At 38.2% G+C, this 24984-nt stretch overlaps 1 protein-coding gene across 1 annotated transcript; it reads right to left on the bottom strand.

Moving 5' to 3' along the window:
- Nucleotides 1-1805: 1805 nt before the first annotated feature.
- Nucleotides 1806-22414, bottom strand: LOC124162892 (4-coumarate-CoA ligase 1-like). Its single transcript, XM_046539592.1, has 13 exons — nucleotides 22278-22414; nucleotides 21320-21508; nucleotides 18630-18837; nucleotides 14327-14509; nucleotides 13186-13336; nucleotides 11983-12136; nucleotides 11680-11850; nucleotides 8927-9044; nucleotides 8231-8277; nucleotides 7797-7901; nucleotides 6128-6253; nucleotides 3166-3331; nucleotides 1806-2704 (listed from the first exon to the last, which is right to left on the bottom strand). Exons 2-13 carry the CDS (start codon nucleotides 21464-21466, stop codon nucleotides 2538-2540), a joined length of 1743 nt encoding a protein of 580 aa, XP_046395548.1. The 5' UTR covers nucleotides 21467-21508; nucleotides 22278-22414; the 3' UTR covers nucleotides 1806-2537.
- Between the last annotated feature and the right edge of the window lie 2570 nt (nucleotides 22415-24984).

Genomic DNA, 24984 nt, shown 5'->3' with positions numbered 1-24984 from the left:
AGTAAATAAATTGATTAACTTATTAGCTTCAGTGAATGTTTCCAAAAACAGAAAATACAAATGCCGGTTTAAGTCGGAAGGCTGTCTCCGAAACTGGGTTTTTAAATTTTTGGTTTTCTTAGACAATCATAGACAGGGAGACGAAAAGATGTTAACCTGCTAAGAGTTAGCCTATGCACCTGTTAACTACATATAAGCCTAGCCCTCGGTGGGTAAACAGGGGGTTAGCAAAGCACTCAATGGGTTAACATCTGTTATCCTCCCCACTTACGATTGCAAAGGACAGGGGTTGACAACCTACAGCTCACAAGCCGTATGCAGCTCTTTCAATGTCAAGCTGCGGCTCTTTCGATGTCCAATTGCAGCATTCCAGTTTCTTGCATAAAAAATAATAATTGTATCATTTTATTTTCAAAACTCAAAGGAATACATTTTGCAAACAGGATAAAAACAATGAATGTAGGAAGGAGAGAGGATTATGCATCTCTAAAATAAATACATTGCCCATACTCAAATTGAAGCACTGCCAAAATGTAGCTGCACAGCTTAATACAATTCCGGTTGCATAACTTTTGGCTCTTCCATCTCAAAAGGTCGCCGACCCCTGGCATTGAGCAACATTTCATGCCCAATGTAATTGGTATTTGGAATTCCTGTCTTTATACATATTCATTGAGCAGAGAATGCTGGGCAGGGAATCAAAATCTCAAGAAACCCACCCAGTGACATGATTCTCAGGCAAAACCCTAAAATCTCCTCATGATCATGAAACAGTTAAAAAATATCAAAATATGAAAATCAAGCATAATTATAGGTTTTGAAGGGTTAAGATTTCAAATTCCACAGGTTTCATGTGAACCAATACGACCACCACTACTAATTAACTACTTTCCCCTTACCACATAGCTTGCCAATTTTCTTGGATAGATTCATAAAATTTAATAATTAAGTTCAGCATATAGAAAAAAATTTAAAAATTATACATAAAAGATATGAATGCATGAAGTATGTACTTGCCCAATGTGGTTTTTTTTAAGAAATATAATTGCCACATTCAAATTTGTCGACAATGAAAATGGGTATCCAAGAATGATATCACATACTAGGTACTTGGTGAAATTCTGCCTAGTCAGCAATTAGTTTAAACCAGGGGTCTCCAAAATACGGCCTGTGGAGGGCTTTTATCCGGCCCGCACACTCGTTTCAAGTAGCACGCGATTCTCGCTCGTTTAACTCTGTGAGACGCCGCTAGGAGCATTGCAGCACTGTACTGCACGTCAAAGTCGCCTTCAACTGCTCGTAAATAAGAAATACGCCACCGGATACTTCAGTAGATGTTGGTATCGAATACTTCAGTCATCGGCAAATTTGCTATCTGGCCCATGGGGCGATTCAGAACTTGGAATGTGGCCCTCGTGGCCTAGTAAATTGGAGACCCCTGGTTTAAATTATTAAAAAAGTATAAACCACAAAAAGTATTTACTAAAAAAATATAAGCTCCTCTCCATATGTGAAAGTATTCTTTGCTTGTAATGTCATTTGATGCATTGTTTCCTTCAATCTTTAAAGCATTTACAAATAAATGAATCCCAGAAAAGGAAGTTTCAAAAATCGCTATGAATCCAAATTAATATACATAGTCCTCATCCTATCTGTCATTCCTCCTAACAGAACATTGGTGGTGATGTGACACACATGGTTTCCAAAGCTCAAAACTCTGGTGCTGGTATCAGGGTACAGAGCGCCACCATCAGCTTGGAAGAAAGTGGTGCCAACTCTGTCATTGGCCACAGCATGGCTTTAAGAGAGGTAACCACTGGCAAGGTTGTGGCATGCTGCTCCGTTGAGAAGAACCTTGGTCGACAGTGAAATTGAATGGTGTCGGATCGTGCACTAGAGGGAATTTCCTATCCATCTGAAGTCAACCTGTTTACATGGCATTTTCAGTAAAAAGTACAACATCATCTGAATTCAGAGGCTTCATTTGCACCATTCACCCCATCCTATTCAGGTCTTGGTGAGAGACTGAATAATGAACACTTGTCTATGAGCACCATCTGATAATTTTTGGGGCCATATCTAACATGTTCCATACTTGTGTGGTTGACATCACTCAATAAAATTTTTTAGCTATGTTGTAGTTGATTTTACCTTTTGACAACTTCCGATGCATATTTTTTGATGGTATCATCTTGTTATCAACCACAAATATATACCTAGGCTTTACCCATCATCAAAGACCTTTTAATAGTGAACTAGTGTAAGTAACAAAATTTAACCTTACATTTTGAGTGAAGAACTTTCTGCATTCCAAAGAGAGGTAGAAGTCATTCTAGACTGCTGCACACCACCCTGTCAATCAGTCCTCACCCAAAGCAAATGTGTTGATTGCCCTCCAGCTAGCAGGAAATTTCACCCTTAAGAATGACCGTTTGATATGGCATAAGCAACGATGACAACATATGATGCACTTGCCTCTTTCATTGCACAATCAAATTTAATATGTATAACTTCAACTTTTCACAGCCCAGTCTGATTCACACAGCTTCAAAAAATGGCAGCGTATTTCCATTGGTTTCAGACTTCATATTATCCTTTGCATGCTTCAGAAGAGACAACCTGTCTATTTTTCCTCCTCGAGTTTCAGGTAACTTGTCCAGGAATATAACACCACCGTGCAGATGCTTGTAAAATGGGGTACGGCCTGAAATATATGCATTAAGTTAAAACGATATTATGTAATGATACCCAGGAGTTTCTTCATAGATATTTTATAAAAGTGGAGGACACAAGCAAATTCTGAGCAGTTAGAACTTAAGTAGCGATGAATTTACAATATATTTACAAGATATTCATGTGCCCATGGCTTAGCTTGGAGTGAGCTCTAGCCTCACCTATCCAAAACAAACTTTGGGTTGAATCACTGAGTGAGAGAGATTTTTCATCTTTCAGCCTCCTTGCTCTCAAAATCTGAAGTTCATTCACATTCATACCAAACATTAGTTTATGAAGCCTCCATCTCCTTTACCTATGCTATCAATTCCAAACCGCCATCTACAATTGATCCATGATGGAACAACTGAGATGGAAAAGCATTCAACTCTTCAACTTTAAAAGACAAAACATCTGACCACCATACATGATGATATAAATACTATGCCTCACCAGCTACATATTCCTTGATCTCTTCTGCAGTAATCTTACTTCCTGGTTTGAGGACAACGTAAGCTCTGGCTACAGATGTGGCTTGAGGATTAGGGATGCCCACCACACCTACTGACAAAACATCTGGGATCTGAACTATGACACCCTCAATTTCAACAGGCGAAACCTATAAATGGTGAACAAAGTACATATATAGAAAGATTTAATTCAATTTGCTTTCAATCCATAAGATTAAATAAGTTGATTTATTAACTAAAAAGAATTAGGTTTTGAATAAAAACTTCGAAATAAAAAATTCATTACAACTAAGCTTTTCATGACAGTGTGGTGGAGTAGTGGTTTGAGCTCTTGGCTACCCAGTCAGCACAAGCAGTTGGATATCCATTTATCCCAGGATACAATCCTGAGACATAAAGATAGTCACATATAATATGGGATCACTATTCCAGGAGAAAGGATCCAAAGAGGATTCAACTTGAGTACGCCGCGGACAGCTGCAAGATGATCAATGACAGGTTAACCAAGCAAAAAGAAAAATTTTCTGACCTACGCACATGTATTCAGGGCAGCTGGATCAGAATCTGTGGTTTGATAACAATTTTTGAAGCAACATTGCAAAAAATAACAAAAGGCCAAAAACCACTATTTTTCGCATTTTCGTTCATAACTTGGAATCTATCAAGTTTAAAGGATTAAGTGTCCACCAATGAGAACCCAATGGGGGTTCATAGAAGGTTACAACCAATGGGGCCGGGACCAAGTACTACAACTGATACACCTGCACTCCTGGGGAGGGGAGAGGAAGGGAAGGAAAAAGGAAAGAATCCCTCAAAGAAATGAAGGGTTTCTATTACATAGTATAAACAGAACTATAAAATAACACCAGAGTATAATTATGAGAACAAAGAAAACAATCAGACATTATGGAAGTAAGAAAACTTTCTCCACAAAAACTCCAGAATGTTGTAATTTTAGGATCATTTTCCATTTCTTTTTCAAAGTCTGCAATAGAGAAGCAGCATATTAATCAAGTGCTTGACTATATTGAAATAAGATGGTGAAGAAAGAATAATGACAAAAATTAAATATGTTTATCACTTTTTCAATGAGAGACAATTTGATACTTCTGAATTTGGCCCTTGCTTTACTGTGTCATGAAATATTTTTTTTACCAAGTACAGAAGACTCCTGATTATACGGCTGCGGTATATCCGTGTTTGCGGATTATCCGTGCATAATTTTCACTCTAGCTCAATATTTTCCGCAATCTTTATAAAAAAATAAAATCGGATGCAAAATCACAGGAATTACTGCATTAACCCTTTCGAGACGGTGGAGTTTTCGTCTTAGCATGACTGCTGTACTGAGCCCCAAGAGACTCTTCTTTCTCATGGTACGGAGCATTTTTGGAGGGCATTCATTAGGAAGGGTCTCGCGGAACCTTTTTCGACCCCTCTCCAATGGGACTCCGCTTCATCTCGGACTCCGAGAGTAGTTGTGCTCCCTCCTTTCTGGGTTTACGACCATACCTGCGGCATTGGTTAGCAGTCAACTCATGTATCGCTTATATGTATTTCGCAAATGGATAGTTGTTGCTTGCACGTAAATTGCAGACTTTGAATTGAATTCCTCATTTTTTTCTGAGCATTGTCAAATTTTAAGCAAAGTTCTAAGGTCAATATTAACGCATTTAATGCAGCAACAATTTCCATGTTGATGTTTATACCATGGCCCTTATATACTGGTTACTAATCTCCGGCTCGAAGTTGTTGCCTGAGATTCCGCTTCCACCCCTCAAACCCCTCACACGCCTCCCCTCAAACACAACTATGGGCACAGTGCGCTGTCACTAGGGGAAATATGGAACTAACTGCGCTGTCGAAAGCATATACCGCCGCCGACAGTGGAGTTAGTTCCATAATTCCCCTAGTGACAGCGCACTGTGCCCATAGTTGTGTTTGAGGGGAGGCGTGTGAGGGGTTGGAGGGGTGGAAGCGGAATCTCAGGCAACACTCCCGAGGCGGAATATGTCGGGAGATTAGTAACCAGTATATAAGGACCATGGTTTATACTTAAGTCGAGATATATGTTAATATTTATCATAGAATTTCGTTTAAAAATTGTAAATGCTGTTCAAAAGACAAAGAATTCAATTCTTAGTTTATTTTTCTTGAGAAATGAACAAATATTTATTTGGAAAACTGACTGTATAAACAATTGTATGACTGCTGTCCCTTACCGCTAAGAGGGGTTATAAAAGACAAGGGCTCCGGATTCCAATGGTAAATCCTAAACCCCGCAGCGTTGGGTCCCGAGACGAAGACGACGTAAACCCGCGGCCGTACTGAAAGGGGGAGAGCTAAAAAACGTAAATATATGGCTTTCGTTCTCCCGGCCAGGAAAATCTCACTCGTAAATATACGGCCGTCGTCTCCCGGGTCAGGAAACGACCACACGTATATATACGTGTACAGTAGGGAAAAGGTTAATGATAGGATAAACCGGGCTTATTATTTCTCTTAGAATCCCCTTCGTAAAATGGAAGCGATCACGCACCAGCTGCATTTACGGGAGCACTGTGTTCCTGTTTTCCAAGCCTCGCAGCACGCGACAGCACTCCATGATCACAAGTACACGTCCCGCAGCAGTTGCAACCCAGGCAACTTGTGCAAGAGGCAACTTCGTGGTGTGGTGCCTGACAGTGAAGTTTCCGACGTTGAGTAGTGGTTTTGGAACATTCGCGCAAACCACTTTTCTTTATCCGTGATCACAAAGCCACGGATGTATGGTTTTCAAAACCAGGTCTTACATGGAGCATTACTAATACGAATACACCCATGTTATCGCCGCTAAAAAGATCGCGAAGTGGCAAAGAAAGCCCTCAATGAGTCCGAGGGGGACTAATTAGGAGAAATACGGTACTTATGAGAAAGAGAATCTATGAACAATAATTGAAACTTACTTGATGCATGTAACATTTGAATATTGACTTTAATCGGTCAACTACGTAGAGGTGATTATTTTCATCAAAAAATGCAATGTCTCCTGAATCAAACCAGCCTTCATCATCAACTGCTTTCTTGAACCCCTGTAATAGATAAAAAGGAAAAATGTTATAATTCATTTATAATCATGTTCTTGGTAGAAACTTACACCTGAAAATCACCTTTAATCATCCCTTATATTAGAGGTTAATTTTGAACCTTCAGCCTACACAGCGCCCCCCCACCCCTCCCAAACTAAGAAGATTCACGAAGAGATCCCCCTTTTATCCCCCCATACAAGAAAACAAGAAACGTGAGAAGACCCGTTGCCCCATAAGAATTGTCCCTTGTATTTTTTTTTATTCATTTTGCCCTCCCATTTTCCCTGTGAATGTGTGAATATTTTAGTATTTAGGACAAAGTGTTTAGGATTAGTGTTGGCATTTTCATTTCACTTGTTTTTGTATTCACGCCAGATATTCACAAGAAGCGAAGATTCTTGTTTAACTTTTTATTGTTTCATAATTGACTTTTGTTTAGGGTAGATCTGATTAAATTTGTTTTTTTTTATTTCACTGGCCAGTAGTGTTCTTTAAAGTAAAGGCCAATTACATGTGTTTCAGTGTATTTTTCCAATTTGACTTTTGCATTAAATGTTGCGTTGAATTTGTAATTTGTGTAGCAAGCCTTCGTTCTTTCATGCACGCCAGCCCGCAATCAGCAAAGAAACCCACCCCACAACCACTTTTCCCTTTCTTACCCCCTCTCTCTTCCTCCCCCTTCCCTTTCTCGCAACCCACGACCCGTCCGAACGAACCCTCCTACAGTCCCACGCACCCCAGCACGTTACTATATATAATCATGATTTTTAAAAAAAGAGGACAATTTCTGATTCTTAAAAATCTGCCCAGACACCAGATGAACATCTGAAAAGGAGGTCATGTCTGGATTAATCCGGATGTCTGGTTGTCCTAGCCATATGACCTCACCAACAAAATGCTGGGACTGAAGTTTGAGCATGATTCAATTAAGTATCGAACTGGATAAAAACAGCTTGGATATGTAATCCAAGTCCAAGCTTTATAACCTTTATAAGCTTGGATTTGGAGTACCTATGTATCCATGATGTTTTTATGATGTTTCAATGAAGGGTAAAAAATAAAAACACATTAATTTACTAACATTCATGGATATTGGTAAAGGTAATGATCACAGTGCGGTTAAAACAAGGGTAGATTTCATTAAAAATCTGTGAAACATTATCAGGCAGAGTTATTTTTGCAAAAGAGGAGTTTCACAAAAGATATGCCCGTCATCATTTAGGGAGGGCTGAAAGAGACAGAACCACGCCTGTGGGTGGGACATGAAATTTTGAGAGGTTTGATAGATTGCCAACAAAAATGAGTTCTCTGGTTACTGATTGGCATTCAATCAATTCAACATCTGTGAGATGTCTCTGTAGAGGCATTCCAGGGAGCCTATGAGGATATGGTGAAAAGTTGGAAAATGCTAATCTAAGCAGAAGGATTGTGATAAAATTTTAAGCAGGTGTAAGCTTATAATCAATAAATATTTTTAAAAAATACATATGCGATAGGAACTTTGGGGATAGACCCTTTGGTATTTAACCTATTTTTTGTCACTGACCTTGCCAGCATTTTGTAGGTAACCTTTGAAGACATATGGGGACCGAACCATGAGCTTTCCTTTTTTCATTTTTCCCAATGGCTTTCCAGAGGAGACATCTAAAATCTGGCAACATAGAAAAATATCACATCAATGATCATCTCAAGACACATTCAGAAAAATTACATAAGTGAAAGCACATGTGTATTATGAAGCAAGATGATATTTAATATGTTGTACATGACAATAAACATCATACTGTGGAATATTTACAAGAGAAAAATTCCCAAAGTTTTCTTAATAAATTAATAAAATATTTTTTATCATTAAATTTAATTATTAAACCTTAGCACAAGGACACCAAGATCTATGTAAATTTGGGTAAAAATATTGAATCATAAAAATCAATGGCTTTCATCAAACGATTATCATTTATACTTGAAATATGTACTTGCTTTTGCTTCTACAAAGGTCAACAGAAGTCCACAGGAAACATGATTCTCTGAAAGTAAAAAGGGATGGTATATAATATTGATCATAGAATTCCTCCTAATTCTTGAGTTGAGGAGATGATTTATACACTTCTTACCCACGCTTCAAGCAAATAGGTCCAGATGCAATTTCAGTACTGTTATGTATATGTATTGCATATTTTTTAAATACATCTAAGGAATATCAATAACCATTCCATGTTACGAACCATGTTAAAGTGATTTTATTAAAAATGATTCGAAGTGAAAAGAATATATATTTTAAGACCACACAGTAGCAAGGCAAAATAAAAGTTTTGCAAGATATGAGGGTCTAAGTAGAATGAAAATTGCAACACAGACTACCTAGCATAAGTTTTGACAACTTGCTACACACATAGTGACAGATTCAGGGTAGATTAGAAGAAATTCCCGCACTCCTTCCATCACCCTGGCAACTCAGGTGAAAACTTTTTTGCTGAGACTAATTATTTTAAACTTTAGGAAACAGTCCATCCATGGATAAACTCTCAGACACGGGACCTAAAGTTAAAACAATATCACATTTATAAAACAATATTTCATCTGACACCAATTTCAATCATGGTAGTCAAAATGAGAAGGCATTCTTTTGGGCAAAAGAATAATTTATCAGCCAACACCAAACATAAGATGTCTTACCATTCTCGAACTCAACAACAGGACTACACTGGCTAACTATTCTGCCGGCAGCTTCAGGTGCAAAGTAGTGAGAGAAATCGTGACATGAAACAAATAGCATTTCTGTGCTGCCATACGTCTGCAAGTAGACAAAAATGCACCATCAGCTTCATCCGTGAAACCTAAGCCATTTCGTATTAAATGGTCATTACAAATTATACTCAACAGAAAAGTGAATGAATCAACATTTTTAGGGATGCTAGTTGATGGATTTATTGATTGAATAAATTCCTGATGCCACTCTCTGCTATGTAAGAAACCTGGAGATACAAAATCTAGCCCTATTGCTCTTAACCCTTAAATAACTGTTGGTTTCAATTCATAACATTTCCACCCTCCCTTACTGAAAAAGCAATTGGAGAAAATGATGACTTTTTCCAAAAAATATTAAATTACTGGTGTATTTTAAGTCATAATTTTGCATAAAAATGGAAGAAAATTTTTAAAAGGCATGAATTCTATTTAAAGTTCTAGAAATAGAACAGAGAAAATTAATATTCACTATATATAGTAAGATAGTTCACTCAGAAAATAAATACATCATATTTTTAATGTTAATTGAAAAGGCTAAAATAACCCATGCAGCAGACAATATCCATCAGATATCAAAATAAAGCTGATATATCGAAAACACGTTGATTATCACACGGTGGATATTTAGACAACTTTACATAGATATCTTATATGAAACATCCAGGATGAGTTGTAAAAATAATGTCACATAGATATCCAAATTGTAATATGCATGATATTCTTAATTGACATTGAATAGGTATAGTCCATACCTATTAAACTAAGGAAAGAAAGGAGACGACTAATTAAGTCTTAATACAATAAGGGTAAATTTAAAAAAATTACTGTGGAAAAAATTAATGTTCCTACTTGTTCTTTTTTATCACCTTTACCATCATTCTAAGATAGCACTTATTTCCTTTAAAAAAATGTATTCCAAACAAAATCCATTAGTAACATATGTTCTATCTAGAATTGAAGAGCACAAATGTCTGTATGTCTGAGGATTACCAAAAACCATAATTAGTATAGCCATTATCTACTCATTAGGTAGATGTTGTGAAGATATCAAGAGATGTTGTAGTATAGACCTCCATTTCCACTGTTGGACATTGCTGCAAGGTCATTTGGAGGGTCCTTTGCATATTTGACAGATATCCATAAAACGTTAATTGGATTAAAATGATACCGCACGGAGGACATATTTTAATGCCAGCAATGTTGTAGAGGTATCCCAGTGAGAAATGGGTGGTGGAATCCACGTGGAACCCACGTGGAGATGTAACGTGGATACCACGTGTTTTTGGTCGTGGAATCAACGTGGAACCCACGTGGAAATTTGATGGGAAAATTAAAACAGCAGTAGGTGCTGTCCTAAAACCATTAAAACCTCAACCACTCTATATCTAAACCTTCTATATATGTGTCTACGATTTTTCATGTGCTCTCATGGCTGCCTTTCCACAAATTATATAAAAATAGAATGTGCGATACATTTTCACATAACTAGCGTGGTTTCAGGATGATAAATGACGCAATGTCACCAGAGAGTTAAGTTCCACAAATTAGAAATTCTGTTTAACATTTAATGCTAATCACCACAAATCCACTTGAAATCAACGTGGATTCCACGTGGGTCCAACCACTCAATATCCACCACCACCAAATATCCACCACTCAACGTGGATTCCACGTGGGTTCCACGTGGATTCCACCACCCATTTCTCACTGGGATTAATTGCTGCTTGGGAAGTAATCATACTATTTATGACCAATTATTATCATAATGCATCCCATAAGTTTTGATAAATAATTCTACTATGAATAAATAACATGATCCCCATTAACCCTTTCGAGACCGCGGAGTTTTCGTCTTAGCTTGACTGCTGTACCGCTCCCCAAGAGACTCTTCTTTCTCGTGGTACGGAGCATTTTTGGAGGGCATTCGTTAAAAAGGGTCTCGCTGAACATTTTTCGACCCCTCCACGGTGGGACTCCGTATTATCTCGGACTCCAAGAGTAGTTGTGCTCCCTCCTTTCCGGGTTTACGACCATACCTGCGGCATTGGTTCGCGGTCAACTTATGAATTGCTTATATGTATTTAGCAAATGGATAATTGTTGCTTGCACGTAAATTACAGACATTGAATATAATTCCTCATTTTTATCTGAGCATTGTCAAATTTTAAACGAAGTTCTAAGGCCATTATCAAAGCATTTAACGCAGCAACAATTTCCATGTTGATGTTTATACATAACTCGAGATATAAGTTAATATTTGTCGTAGAATTTCGTTTAAAAATTGTAAACGCTGCTCAAAAGACAAACAATTCAATTCTTAGTTTATATTTCTTGAGAAATGAACAAATATTTATTTCGAAAATTGACTCTATAAACAATTGTATGACCGCTGTCCCTTACCGCTGAGAGAGGTTATAAAAGACGAAGGGTCCGGGTACCTGCTCCCGGATTCGGAGGGTTAATCCTAAACCTCGAAGCGTTGGGTCCCGAGACAAAGGCGACCTAAACCCACGACCGCCCTGAAAGGGGGAGAGCTAGAAAACGTATATATACGGGTTTCGTTTTCTTGACCGGGAAAATCTCACACGTATATATACGCCCGTGGTCTCCCGGGTCAGGAAACGTCCACACGTATATATACGTGTACGGTAGGGAAAAGGTTAATGATATGTTACACTAACCACATAAATATTTGTCTGAGGCATTTTCTTAGACAGCTGCATAAGAGTAGCATGCTCAAACACAGCACCAGTCACAATGATTTCTTTGACAGTGGATAGATCGTGCTCCAACACTTCATGTGTTCTCGAAAACCAGCGGGCAGCATATGGAAACAGAAATATAACATCTGGCTGGAAGAGAAAACAAAGTAAATACTTTATGCTTATTAAAATATCAATCAAAAAGCATACGACTGATAATGTAGAAGACATTGATAATTCCAACTATGATGAAGTAAGAAAATTTAAGACATTATATCTTACCTTGTATCTATCGACGTACTTAAAGTATTCATTCTCCCTGAATTTTGGTATAGATATAAAGGTGTATTTCCGTACCACACAATTCAAAAAAGTGAGCATTGGAGCATTGGTAAAATTTGTCATGACTGATAGAAACACTTTATGCTTCACATCACTGGAAGAAAATGGGAAATATCATAGGTAGTATATATATACCAATAAAATTCTAATTAACTTATTGTTGTGAGATCAGGGGCAGGTTCAGCATCAGATTTGGATGGGGGTTATGACCTGGGTCTGGGGAATATGGAATACCTCCCAGAAGAAAGGGGCATGTTTACAGAAGGGAGTGCTACACTCTGTTATAAATACAACTCAAACTTCTCTCACGTTTGGGAATCGTAACCATGCATTTGCATATTCACTCCCTTTACTCCTATACGAGCATTAAATCTAAACTTGAAGCTTGTACATGACGCAAGGGCTCCATATTATCAATTATTTTGTGGAAGTCTCAGTGGCGCCAACTCCATGGGGATTGAGGGGGCCTGAGCCCCCTCAAAAAAAATTCGTTATGGGGGTGATGAAAAAATGCGTCAGGCTTGTCGATTTTCCCCGGAGTGTCCAGTTATAAAATGCTTTAAAAACTTTAAAACTCAATATGTATTTATAAAATTTCCTAGGGCGAGACCCCCAGTAAGGGCCCCTCAATATTTCGGCACCCCTATGGTTGAAGTAACAAAGTGTCTCTTTTTGATAACCTTTACAGCATACAATAACTATTATACTGATAAAAATTTGATAAAATTTGTGGGTTCATGACCCCTGTGATACCCCCCCTAAATCCACCCCTGTATGTGATTCCATGCCACTCAGCCCACAAAAGTCATTGGTGATATCGGCCATTTGTGTTATCAAGAGTGGGTATTAAAAAATGAGCAAATATGTAGGCATCATCGTTACATCCTTCAACATATAGTTACATGTCCATATTTTACCTAATAGCAAGAAGTTATGCAAATGAACTCTTCAGCATCTTCGAAATGAATTTTTTGCAATGGTATCCACCCTAGTTATAGAGTACATATTCTAATATGTATTTTGTAACTTAAAACCAATGAGCAGGATATGCATTTGAAAAAAATTACTAATACTCCATCTGAAGCATGATTAATCAATGTACTCCGATAAGGCATTCAAACAATTTGGCTTATTATTACACACCTTGAGAATTTCATAGGTGCACCCATTCCAGCCAGCATTGCCACATAATTGAAATGAGTTATCAAACTACCCTTTGGGAAGCCAGTGCTGCCATTAGTGCTTGGAATGAAAACCACATCTTCCTTTGGATTGATTTCAATTTCCTTGTAAGCTGTGCAGTTGGTAAAAAGTAAAATTTTAAGGTTAAATGCAGATAAGTCAGACCTACACCTAAAAGAGCAACAGTTGCATTAGTGTCATAAATTCATTTGCCATAAATCTATAATGTTTTCTAAATATTCAAAGTCACATAAATTGGTGGTTGAATTCATTGCCAACTGCATTTTTGCAGAATTCTTTTTACTACAGCTTAGCACATTCATGAGTACTATGTATCAAACCTAGTAAAGTTCTTGAAATTACACTTGACTCCTAAAATGTGCAGGAAAAATGTTTCCGATTCTATCGCCAGCCATGGTGGCACTGGGGACAAGACCTCGTCTACCACTACACTCAACTCAATGTTTGACTTGAATCTGTAAATCAAGAATGATAAAATAATAAAATAAGAGAGATGTTTCGCTGAACGGATAGGCATATTTCCCCGGGAGTTCACTTTTCCCCAGCAGGGGCGCAGCCAGGAATTAAGGCTGGGGGAAGTTTAAGTGCATCTAATACCGGTGTGTGTGGGGGTACGGTATACCCACCAGGATAAGCGGTAGGTACGAGATTAGTAAATTGCAGAATTTTAAGATAAATGGTTTAAAATGGTGAGTTTTACGGCTTTCTGAGGGGTATTATATTAATCCCTACGCTATTCTATTGGTAATATCAATCCAATTAAGTAAAACGGATTAAACTTAAAAATTTCTCTGAGCTCTGGGGGGGAGGTTTATCCCCCAAACCCCCCCCCCCCCCTCGCTGCGCCACTGTTCCCCAGAACAGTAAACAGCTCAAATGAAGGCTAGCTGAGACTCAGTACATGGTCAAGTATCTCCAAAGCCACCTTTTCTTTTTTTTTGTGAATGGCTGGCATTCTAACACCCCTCCACACGTCTATCATAATTGAGGTGCCTTGAAGGGTAGTATGTGGATGAAATCACTCATAAAGGCTAGAAATAATGATAGTCTGACTAGGGCTTTATGCAAAAGAGATTATAACCTGAGCCATCATCTTTGTACACCATGTCCTCCACTAGTATCGCTCCTTCTACACCTCCATCAATGCAGAGCAGCTTCACCGGCCACTCCATTTGACTCGCTGCCCACTTGATGGTGTCACTTGTCTCCTGCTCACACAGTGCAAACTTTGCCCCAACTTCCCTCATGATTCGCTCCACTTCCCCTGAAAATGAAAATTTAAATCCCAGCAAAGATAAATTTTTAGAGTAGACAATGAGGCACATATATGTATATGAAATAGGATGTCTGTTTGTCTGTCCACAATGCGTTTCTATACGACTGCAAGGATTTCGACCAAAGTTAGAACATAGGTGCATCTCATGCTATCAAACACCATAGCACTACTTTTTGTAGCGTTCGACGGGTCCTTTGCAACGTATTCTCATTATCGTTTGTTACATCACGTCATGTGCGGTTGGACATCCTGCCGGGTAGGCACACCTCTTGACAAGCTCCAAGAGAATAAAAATATTTATTTGTCTGGAGATCTCGGTAAATACATGTTCCATGATATACGGCACGTCACTGTTGAGTCACAAAAAATAAATAAAAAATACCCATACAGAACATATTTACATGGTTAAATATTCATCAATAGAATAAAATAAATGTACTATAAAGACCTCCTTCACCTTAAAGTTAAAACTAGACATTTTTTCCACACTCTAAATGTTCTAGGAAACTTGTTATATATGTAGTAGGAGTCCCGTGTTATGAGGGAAAGGCTGGTTTTACTGGTTCTGATGAACTTTACATGTAGATGGTTGTGGATGTTATCGTTGGTAGCATAAAAACTAAAATTGCATTCGGCACAAATGATTGCACTCAACATGTAAACACACAGAATTGGGAGAACGGAGAGTTTCTTGAAAAGAGGGCGACATAGAGCCCTAAGGGGTGCACTACACATCAGTTTCACTATTTTCTTTTGTATTTTAAAAACAACATGAGCACATGCAAAAATGGGGGTTGAGCTTCTACAGCCTCGGAACTGTGGAAAGGAAATACTCAATTGGCCGTATAATTCTCCCACAGCTCGTCCACCTTGCGTTGGTGTGAACATTTTTTTTCTCCGGGAAAATTGAAGCCATCTGTAGGTGCGTGAATGTGTGAGTGACTGCTTATTGAGTGCGTGTGTTTCCAAAAATCACTGGATATCCCTAACAGGCCCATCCTGTGAAGATTCCCGGTTTTTTTTTTGTGGAGCGAGAATCCTTAGTGGTGGTCCCTACAGCCCCCACAAAGGATCTTGTTGTGCATGTTTGTTGTGAGTGAATGTGCGTGTGTGTGTGTGTGTGTTTTGGGCTTTCCGGTTGAGAGGCAGGTGTTTGGTCCCTGCGGTGAATTTCTCCCCCTTCCCGCGCACCAACGCAGTGACAATTTTGACTTACAAGGTGGACGAGCTGTGGGAGAATTACACGGCCATTTGAGTATTTCCTTTCTACAACATGAGCACAGGGTAAAGGGCCCCAAAAAAGGATGCTATAAATAACATGGGAATAGAACTCACCATAATATACTGAAATTAGCACTTCATTATTAACTGTTGACCCAATTGAGCTAACCATAAAACCGAGAAAACATAAAAATCCTGCTATATCATTATAAATTCCAAGTTCCAAGTTTTCCACTTCTCTGGGTACTATCCTTATCGAGCAACACCGGATGGCCAGCTACACTGTTCATTTTATATTTGTGGGTGAGCTGGTGTGGCTAAAGCAAGTGGAGGTGATGGGAGGGTTAGTTTCTCGACACGTGACTTTCCCTTAGACAATCCGCAGAGAGTTGGTCTGGCCTAGCGCTCAGAAAATTCAGTTGCTCTCAGACCTCTGACATGTTAACATCGTAAATCTGCTCCTGGAGCAGTGTCGCCAAACCTCACGCATTCTCCTTGTGTGTCTTTATGTATGTCTTTCACTAACGGTGTCATCATTCAGTGTGGTGGCAGACAATGTCATGGGCTCCTATAAAGGGATTATCCTCAATACCTTCCAAATTAGTAGACATGTTGTCTCGGCGCCAGGCCCAAAGTACCTGTGGCCACCCATCACTTCACAAGTTTTCAGTGACAAACTAGGGTGGCTATCTACATTTGGCAATGTTAAGTTTACTCCTGCCCTCTCTCTCAGTTCTACCCCTCCCCCATCAGTGAAGCCCTCCAATAGGTAGGATCTCATGAGAGCTCACCTGCAAACATAAAGTGAACAGATAATAGTTAATTATAAAGATTGCCATTGGGGATGTGCGAGTAGTAATTTTTGATCTCGAGTCGAGTATGGCAATTGTGAACCAGGCAATACAGCAATGCATGCTTGAACATATTCTCATTTTTCCTATCCCCAATTTTCTATTCTGAATGCTTAGCTTGATGCAAAAAAGAAAAGATAATGAGGAACATTGATGTAAATCGTGACAGAATTAGGAAAGTAAAGAAGGTATAGTAGTTGGATTCAAAAGAATAACATACGAAAATATGAGCGGTACAGCGGTCTACTACGATTACACCGCCGGGTCGGAAGACAGTCTGTCAGCAAGGCTGACAAAAAAGTACATACCTATTTGGTGCCCACATCGACTACAATGGTGGTTGACTGCTACATGTACAACAAGCTGAATCTCATAGGCAAAGGGACTAGAACGACTTACCAATCTTAAAAATGATATTATTACATAAGTTTTCTGATAGTGCTTCCTATCGGCAGATTTATGAAATTACTGGCCTCGACAGCTCTGTAACCAAAACTACCCGACTCCAATTTTTGAGTACTCACACATCACATGAGTAATATAATTTCAATAATATCCAAGACATTGAAGATATTTTCAAGACATCTAGTAGATATTTAAAATATCCAAGACATTGAAGATATTTTCTAGATATTTAGAAGATATTTTCTAGATATCTAGAAAGTATTTTCAGCTATGTGGGTAGCTGGTCCATGGGGAGGACCACAGGAGGGTGTGCTGGACTAATTGTTGGTGCTTGAATAATTCCAATTGGATTTTCATTCTGAGATGGTTAATCCCGATTGGTTTGCAACATAATTGGAATTTTTTGTGCATACAATTTTCATTTTGATTAATTTAATTATTCAAAGGCTCATATTGTCTAAGGGAATGAAAATTTTGAAACAAAAAAATTTCTTATCGCATTGTCATTAAACAAGAGTCATCGTTTTGGAAATAAATTTGATCAGTATGATTCCGATCAGTGTCAAGCACAACCCAAGAGGCCAGTAGGAATCCCCCCTATCTCTGTATGCTTTTCCCCTAACTATTGACATTTTTTCATAATATTTTCACAGACAAATAAATTACTTTTCTGAAAAAAAATAAAAAAACAATTAAACTGAAGGAAACATAAAACAAAATCATTGTAAATGAGTCCTAAATACATGAAACCCATTATTTTCCAAAAAGCCACAGGCCCAAATTTTTTTACTGCAACACACAACCTGCAACTCTATTAACCCGTCAACGCCCATGGGTGTCAAATGGCACCCAGTGCAGTGCCGAGCCAATACTCCTTCAATGCATTTAATATGTGAATTTTAGCATGCATTTCAGTGCACATATGTACTTAGTAGAAGGTTTCCTCTATTATTCAGTCAATTTGGATTGTGTTCATTGTGTTGAGCTCATATGTATCATATTTTATAAGGGGGAATATGTGTGAATTAAAAAAAAACTTTGGGTGCTGACGGGTTAAAAGTAATTACGGGTCGCAAACAATATTCATCAGGTATTGAGGTCAAATAATCCATGATACAAGGACAAAGATATTCCAGGAATATCTAGAACAGAAATAATGCCACTTTTGATAACAAAGTAGATGATGCAACATGCCTCATAGCAGAAAAAATCCATCCAACATCAGCAGTAAATATTCTGGGATAATCGTATGCCGGCCAATAAGAACAATAAGCATGCCTGAAGATGATGGATTCCATTCCAGCCTTAGACACACTGAGCACCAGAACTTCCACACATCTAGCCTGATGTTGCAATTTGAAAGTGAAATATGTATATAGGTAAACCTGAGGTAATGTTGTTAATTGTGATTAAAAACTTTTGGGCTATGTCGCCGCGTCGATGCTGGTCGTTTTTTCAAGGGATAATATTAATCCCTTGAAAAAGCGACCAGCATCGGTCGGGAAACGTTGGGGCCACCCAAGAATTGACGTGGCGACATAGCCCAAAAGTTTTTAATCACAATGACGAGCACCCGCGAAAGTTTTAACGAAGGATGCTGTTAATATCCAAAGCAATGAAAATAAAATTACCTTTCTCTTCACGCTGGAAATATCCTCTTGTTGCTCCTCCACACATCCAAACTCCAAAATGTAAGACATACATGAGAGAAGAGTTGTATGTCATGTAAAACAACACATCCCCCTTCTTAAAGCCCATTCTGGTTAGAGCACTGGCAAACTGTTTGGACAGAGGCTCCAGCTCCTTGTACAAAATGGATTGCTCCCTCTGGGCATCAATCTACAAAGAGAAATATATCATAGCACCCACAGATAGGGGTGGTCTAGCCAGGTCAGCTGGTCGGCAATAGGGTAATTTCCTTCGTCAAAGAAAACGAAAGGCATTGATTGCACCATAAGTGTTTTCATAGTATAAAAATTATTTGATTTTAGATATCCCAGTTTAGACAAATGTTAATGGTCAATTTTAACCTCATTTGAAAAAGGCCAGATTGGCGGCCATGCAATGTCATTCCACGTGACGTCACAGGGACCTAGATGCTATACAAGTAGTCAGGAGTTTACTTCGTCTGAGACTACCAATACATGTATAAGGCACAGAGCTCAGGGAAACATCTCTTAATAATCACCTATTAAAATTGCTTATGGTCAGAAAGTTTCCTTCGCTTAATAGTGTATTAATAATCCTTATTTAAGCCAAGCGCTACCTGCTAGCAGAGTACTCTACGCTACTGCCATGCTCGGCAGTAAGCAACCTGCATCGTAGCAGCGTTCATAGCCTCACACCCAGGTGGCCTCACACTGCAGCAGCCAGACGTCACACGGGCTTTTCCCAGCATTCATACTTAGCCGTCACATTTTCGTGCGCTTGAAATTTTTCATTTTTCATTAATATGGAGAAAAATAGATATCGTCATTTAAAAATCTAAAAGCGTGAAATACATACTCCAGGAGTAATCTTTTGATTTAGGCAATAAAAAAATAATAGGAAACCACCCTATTGCTGAAGGCCCCGAGCTTAGGGGACCCCCACAACACTCGTGTCAATCGTGGAACATAAATGAAAGATGTAATAAAAAAGACAAAGGTTACTTGAAGCAAATTGTTTTACAATTACGGAAATATGCATTCTCATTACAGTAAAACCTCTATGTAGTGAACCTCTTTACATCATAAACCTCCATACATCATACCACCCCTACGGTCCCGTCTGATTTACATGTAACTTCAATTTGCCAAAATTTTTATTGCTGCCCAGGTAGAGCCCAAGTGCACTTTCTCTCACTGTTGGGATCGCTAATGTGGCTTAACTCTCTCCAGCCATCCCAGAAAAACAAAACATTTAAAAGCGTTCCTGCAGTCTAAGGGTTAACACATTCAGTACAGAGTATGTCACTAGACGTGGTCCAGTCCAAACCAAGATACGGAGCAAGTCAATTGATGTGCTATGCTGGTCGGGCCGGGAGCCCTTTCTTCACCTACGCACATAACTAATATCCACTTCCGAGTCTTTGGATTGTTTGTATGGCCTCCAGCAAGCTTCCCTCTTTCAAACTGTGTGTGCCAATTGTAAAAAGCAGTATTTGAATGGAAGTTATGGTGCGGAAACCGCCCTCTATTTTTCTTTCTTATTTTAACAGCCGATTTTGACGACTTAAATGAAAATCAGGCCCGCATTGAATGTGTTAATGAACTTCTGGAGTTAAGAGTCTTACTACCTTGAGTTCACTAACTTTGTTACTATCAACGTTAGAAATCCATTTAAAATTCTACAATGCTTAAAAAAATGTTAGTTTTTCTTAGAGTAGTTAAATTATTGAAAATTAAAAGCAATATTTGATTTATAAAACACTGGTAACAAAATAAGTTGATCATGCTAAGATAGGTTTTGAGGGTCTACTTCAAAGACCAGAGTAATGACTGGGTGCCCTGTTCAGCTGGGTCCCAAATTGGAGGGATGAGAATTATGTCCAGGGCAACTCATGAGCTACCCAAAAAATAAGTGCTTATGGAGAGGTTTAAATATTTTTATGCTACTATAGTCTATTCACTTTTTGCGGGTGAACTTCCGTGAGAGCCCGGAAACTCTTGGATGGCTTCGCTGATAGGGGAGGGGTAGTACCGAGAGAGAGAGGAGGAATGAACATAACGTTGCCAAATGTACATAGCCACCCTACTTTGCCATTGAAAACGTGTGAGTCATAGGTGACCACATGTATTTTGACCCCGGTGCCGAGACAATATACCAACTCATTTGGAAGGCGTTGGGGATAATCCTTTCACGGAAGCCATGACATTGTCTGCTACCGCGCTGAATGAGGCACCGTTGGTGGAAGGCATGCTTACTCACATACATACAAGGAGAACGTGTGAAGTTTGGCAACACTGCTCCACGAGCAGCTTAACCATGTTCACTCTGCGGAGGTCGGGGAGCAACTGACTAAGGCCACGCCTACTGTTTGCTTATTAGCAAAGGCAAAGTCACATGTTGAGAAACTTTCCCTCCCCACACCACCACTTGCTTTGGCCACACCAGCTCACCCGCAGAGATAAAATGAACAGAATATAGTACCATGGAAAATATTTTCCTCTTGTAGACGCTGGGTGGATAGGATTAATTCTAATGGCAAATGCCTTTTTCATTGCAGCGTTGTGATACTACCCCATGGAGGGTAGTGCCCATGGGTTATCATACCAAGACTGGGTAGATATATGAAGAGTCATATAGTTGCCAGCTAAGGACTTTGAGGAGTTTAACTCACCACTAGAGGTCTTTCGCCAAGGATATCATGGTTCATTCCTATCGACTGAAAAATAAAGCTGTGTAGAGGAATTTCAGGAATCTTGATCTTCTCACCAATGTCAGCAAATGGAGATCTAAAAATGTAATCATCCTTGGAATTGGCCATTTTTATTCTTTCTCACTTCAATCCCAGTTATAATAACGTGCACTGAAAAATAAACAAATCGCTGTCACAAGAAAGAAAAATTGGTTCAACACCTAAAAAAGGATATCATCTCATTTCTGTATAAATTTCATTTTCCAAAATGGTTGACAACTTGAAAAAATATTGCATTATAAATATTACTATATTACTCCTGGAAAAAGTTTAAAGTTGGTGTAAGAAATGGAATAATTAAGCTTGTCATCAAACTTAGGAACTCAAGCTAAAACGACAACAAAGATGTTGTCTGACTATACCCACTTGGACCGTTGGAGTTATATGGATTCGCACTTATTTTATAAAGTCATTAATTTTTATATTGGTACTATGTTTTTATACTATTATTTATGCTGTTACTCATATTAAATTTTCCAAACAACCACTTGAGACATAAACCCTCAAGAAATCTACCTAGAATTGTCGTCAACACATTCATATAAGGCGCCATAATTTGAAAAACATCTGAACAACATCCCCGAAATTTCCCCTTGAAATTTGGAAGATAGGCAAATTTTGTGATCATTCGATTTCGTGAATCGTGTTTAAAAAGTATTTTTATAACGAGAAGGTCACTCACGATATGAAAATATCGAACATGCTTCACAGCGAATTTGCGCGGAGAATGAGTTATTCACAGAGAGAAAGAAATGTTTAAGCCCCATTTTTCAGTTTCCCGAGTGGCACGTAGTATTTCAACGAGCAAAGCACGATGTTCATACATTTTTTTCAGTTGTATCATTACCACGGATATTAGAATCATAAGATCATTACTCACCTGTTGCAAAACAGATGGAAAAAAAGTAGCTGTCGATCCGGAGGCCTTTTACAATGAAATAGAGGCAGAAGTCCTTGATGACGATGAAAAATACTCTTCGTTGAACAGAATGTCAGGGCTAAAGCCTCTCCAGTCGGCGAGCAGTCTAAAGGTCGCGGAAGAAATTTTACCGCTCCTTTCGAAATTACCACTTTGAGTAAGCCCCTATGAGAATTTCCATCGGCGCCCATAGAAAGGCGAATTCATTCCAGGCAGGGGCCGCGGAATAGCAGGAAATAATTAATGTACTTGAAAGAAAAGGATATTTTCCATAGGTCACGTAAGTACGAGACAGGAGAGCTAGCTCAAAATATTTCAATATTTACTGGTGCATTTCAAACACTGACACTGGAAGGAAATGATTGAGTCAGTTAAGTAAACGAGGTATTTAAGACAAGAGAAAAATGATGAAAAAATTCTCGAGATTCCCACCGGGTGTGGTATTGGGTTAATTCTCCCTAATTCAATTAATTAATTAATTGTGGAGAATTAACCCAATAACACATCCGGTGGGAATCCCGAGAAATTTTTCATTAATCTATTCGCCGAGAAAACATAAAATTTTACAAGAGAAAAATGCTTTCGTTGGTGGAGCATTTAATATTGATCGCTGTACAATAGTTTTCTTAAAGTAATTTAAATGGTAAAAGGTTCTGTCACTTCATTATCAAATGACCCTACTGTTTTGTGAGCAGTACGTCTCTCAGAAAAAATAACGAAGGAGTTCACACAAGAATTCTTGTATGATATATCAATTGACATGGATATATACCGTTGGCATTTACCTTAAAGCTATGATAACTCCCCCAGGCTTTATTTGCAGGGAGAATACTATTTGGGAAGGTTCATTTGGAGAGTTAGCCTAAGACCTTCTCTCAAAAATTTTCTCAGAGGGGTGGCTTTGAACCTATAAGACATACCCCCACCATGACCCTGCTTCTCAGCCAAAAAGTGCATTACCTTTGTTCAGGTTTCTCGGGTTAACAGATTTGAGTAAAACTTAATTGATTAAGTAATTGGGCTTTATTGCCAACAAAGAAAATACATTCCCTTGCTACACACCATGGCCCCCTGGGCCCATGGTAACACACCAGGCTCACATACCAACACATACAGAGTGACTGCGAGAGACTGACCGAGACTGGCTCTCCCGCCAACTAACGTGCGTAACCAACGTGCGCTCACCAACGTGCGCACACCAACGTGCGTACACCAACGTGCGCATGCGCATCAACAGTTTTGCGCAATATAGATGTACCACACATATATCCAACACACCTCCTTACATCTATATTGCACTTACACTAATTCAAACCCAACACATTTCGAAAACTTTCAAACTTTTGACGACACAAGGATTTAGTAAATACATCAGCAACATTATCCTCTGAATTTACCTTGACAATATCAATCATACCATCCCTAACACATTCATGCACATAATGGTAGTGTACCTCAATATGCTTTGAATTTTTAGTAAAATTACCATGCTTTGCAATATCAATTGCACCTGAATTATCTTCATAAACCTTCATTGGCTTTATTAATTGTACATCAAATGTACTCAATAACTCTTTTATAAATTTTAATTCACTCACTGCTTCTGACAAAGCTACATACTCTGCAAAAGTTGAAGCTTTCGTCACAGACTTTTGCTTTTTCGATTTCCAATATACAACATTCCCAAATAATCTTATAACATAACCTGTTGTGGATTTCCTATCCAAATAATCACCTGCCCAATCAGCATCAACATAACAATCAATAATATTTACACAATCATTCATTTTGTAACATAATTTCAAATCCTTTGTTAAAATTAAATATTTCAAAATTCTTAAAGCATACTTAAAATGCGTTTCATTATAACAATTTTGATATCTACTTAAGTAATTAACGCTGAAACTTATGTCAGGCCTTGTAGCTGAACTTATATATAATAAGGCACCAATTAAATTTCTGAATTTAATGTTTTTGTCACAGATATCCGCCTTCTCAATTTTTAAGTTTACTTCCATTGGTGTATTGTACAATTTACTATTTTCTAAATTATATATCTTAACCAATGATTCAATATACTTGGTTTGATTTAATTTCAATTCATGCTTGTGGGACTCATATTCAATGGTAATCCCAAGATACTCTTTAACTTTCCCAAGATCTTTCATTTTAAATTTTTCAGATAGTAAGACTTTAACTTTCTGTATGTCTTTCTTATTTGCACCACAAATTAATAAATCATCAACAAAAATTAATAAATAAATAGAATATTTTCCATTTCTAAGAGAATATAAGCAGGAATCAATATCACTTCTTTTAAAACCTAAATTTGCCAAAAATTCATCAAGGCATTCATACCAAGCTCTTGGACTTTCTCTTAAACCATATAAAGCTTTGAACAATTTACATACTCTTTTTGTACCATCTTCATAGCCTTTTGGTTGTTTAACATAAACTTCAGAAGTGACCTTGCCATTTAAAAAAGCAGTTTCCACATCCATTTGGTCGACTTCTAAACCCATCTGACAACAATATGACAAAAGAATTTTTAAAGTCTGCATTTTTGCTACGGGAGAATAAATATCATCAATTTCATCGGTTTGCTGGAAACCTCTCACAACTAATCTGGCCTTATAAGTACCATCAGTTTTTTTTGTATACACCCATT

The sequence above is a fragment of the Ischnura elegans genome, chromosome 7, assembly GCF_921293095.1.
Source record: "Ischnura elegans chromosome 7, ioIscEleg1.1, whole genome shotgun sequence".
Classification (NCBI taxonomy): domain Eukaryota; kingdom Metazoa; phylum Arthropoda; class Insecta; order Odonata; family Coenagrionidae; genus Ischnura; species Ischnura elegans.
This window is presented reverse-complemented; position numbering and strand designations above follow the sequence as displayed.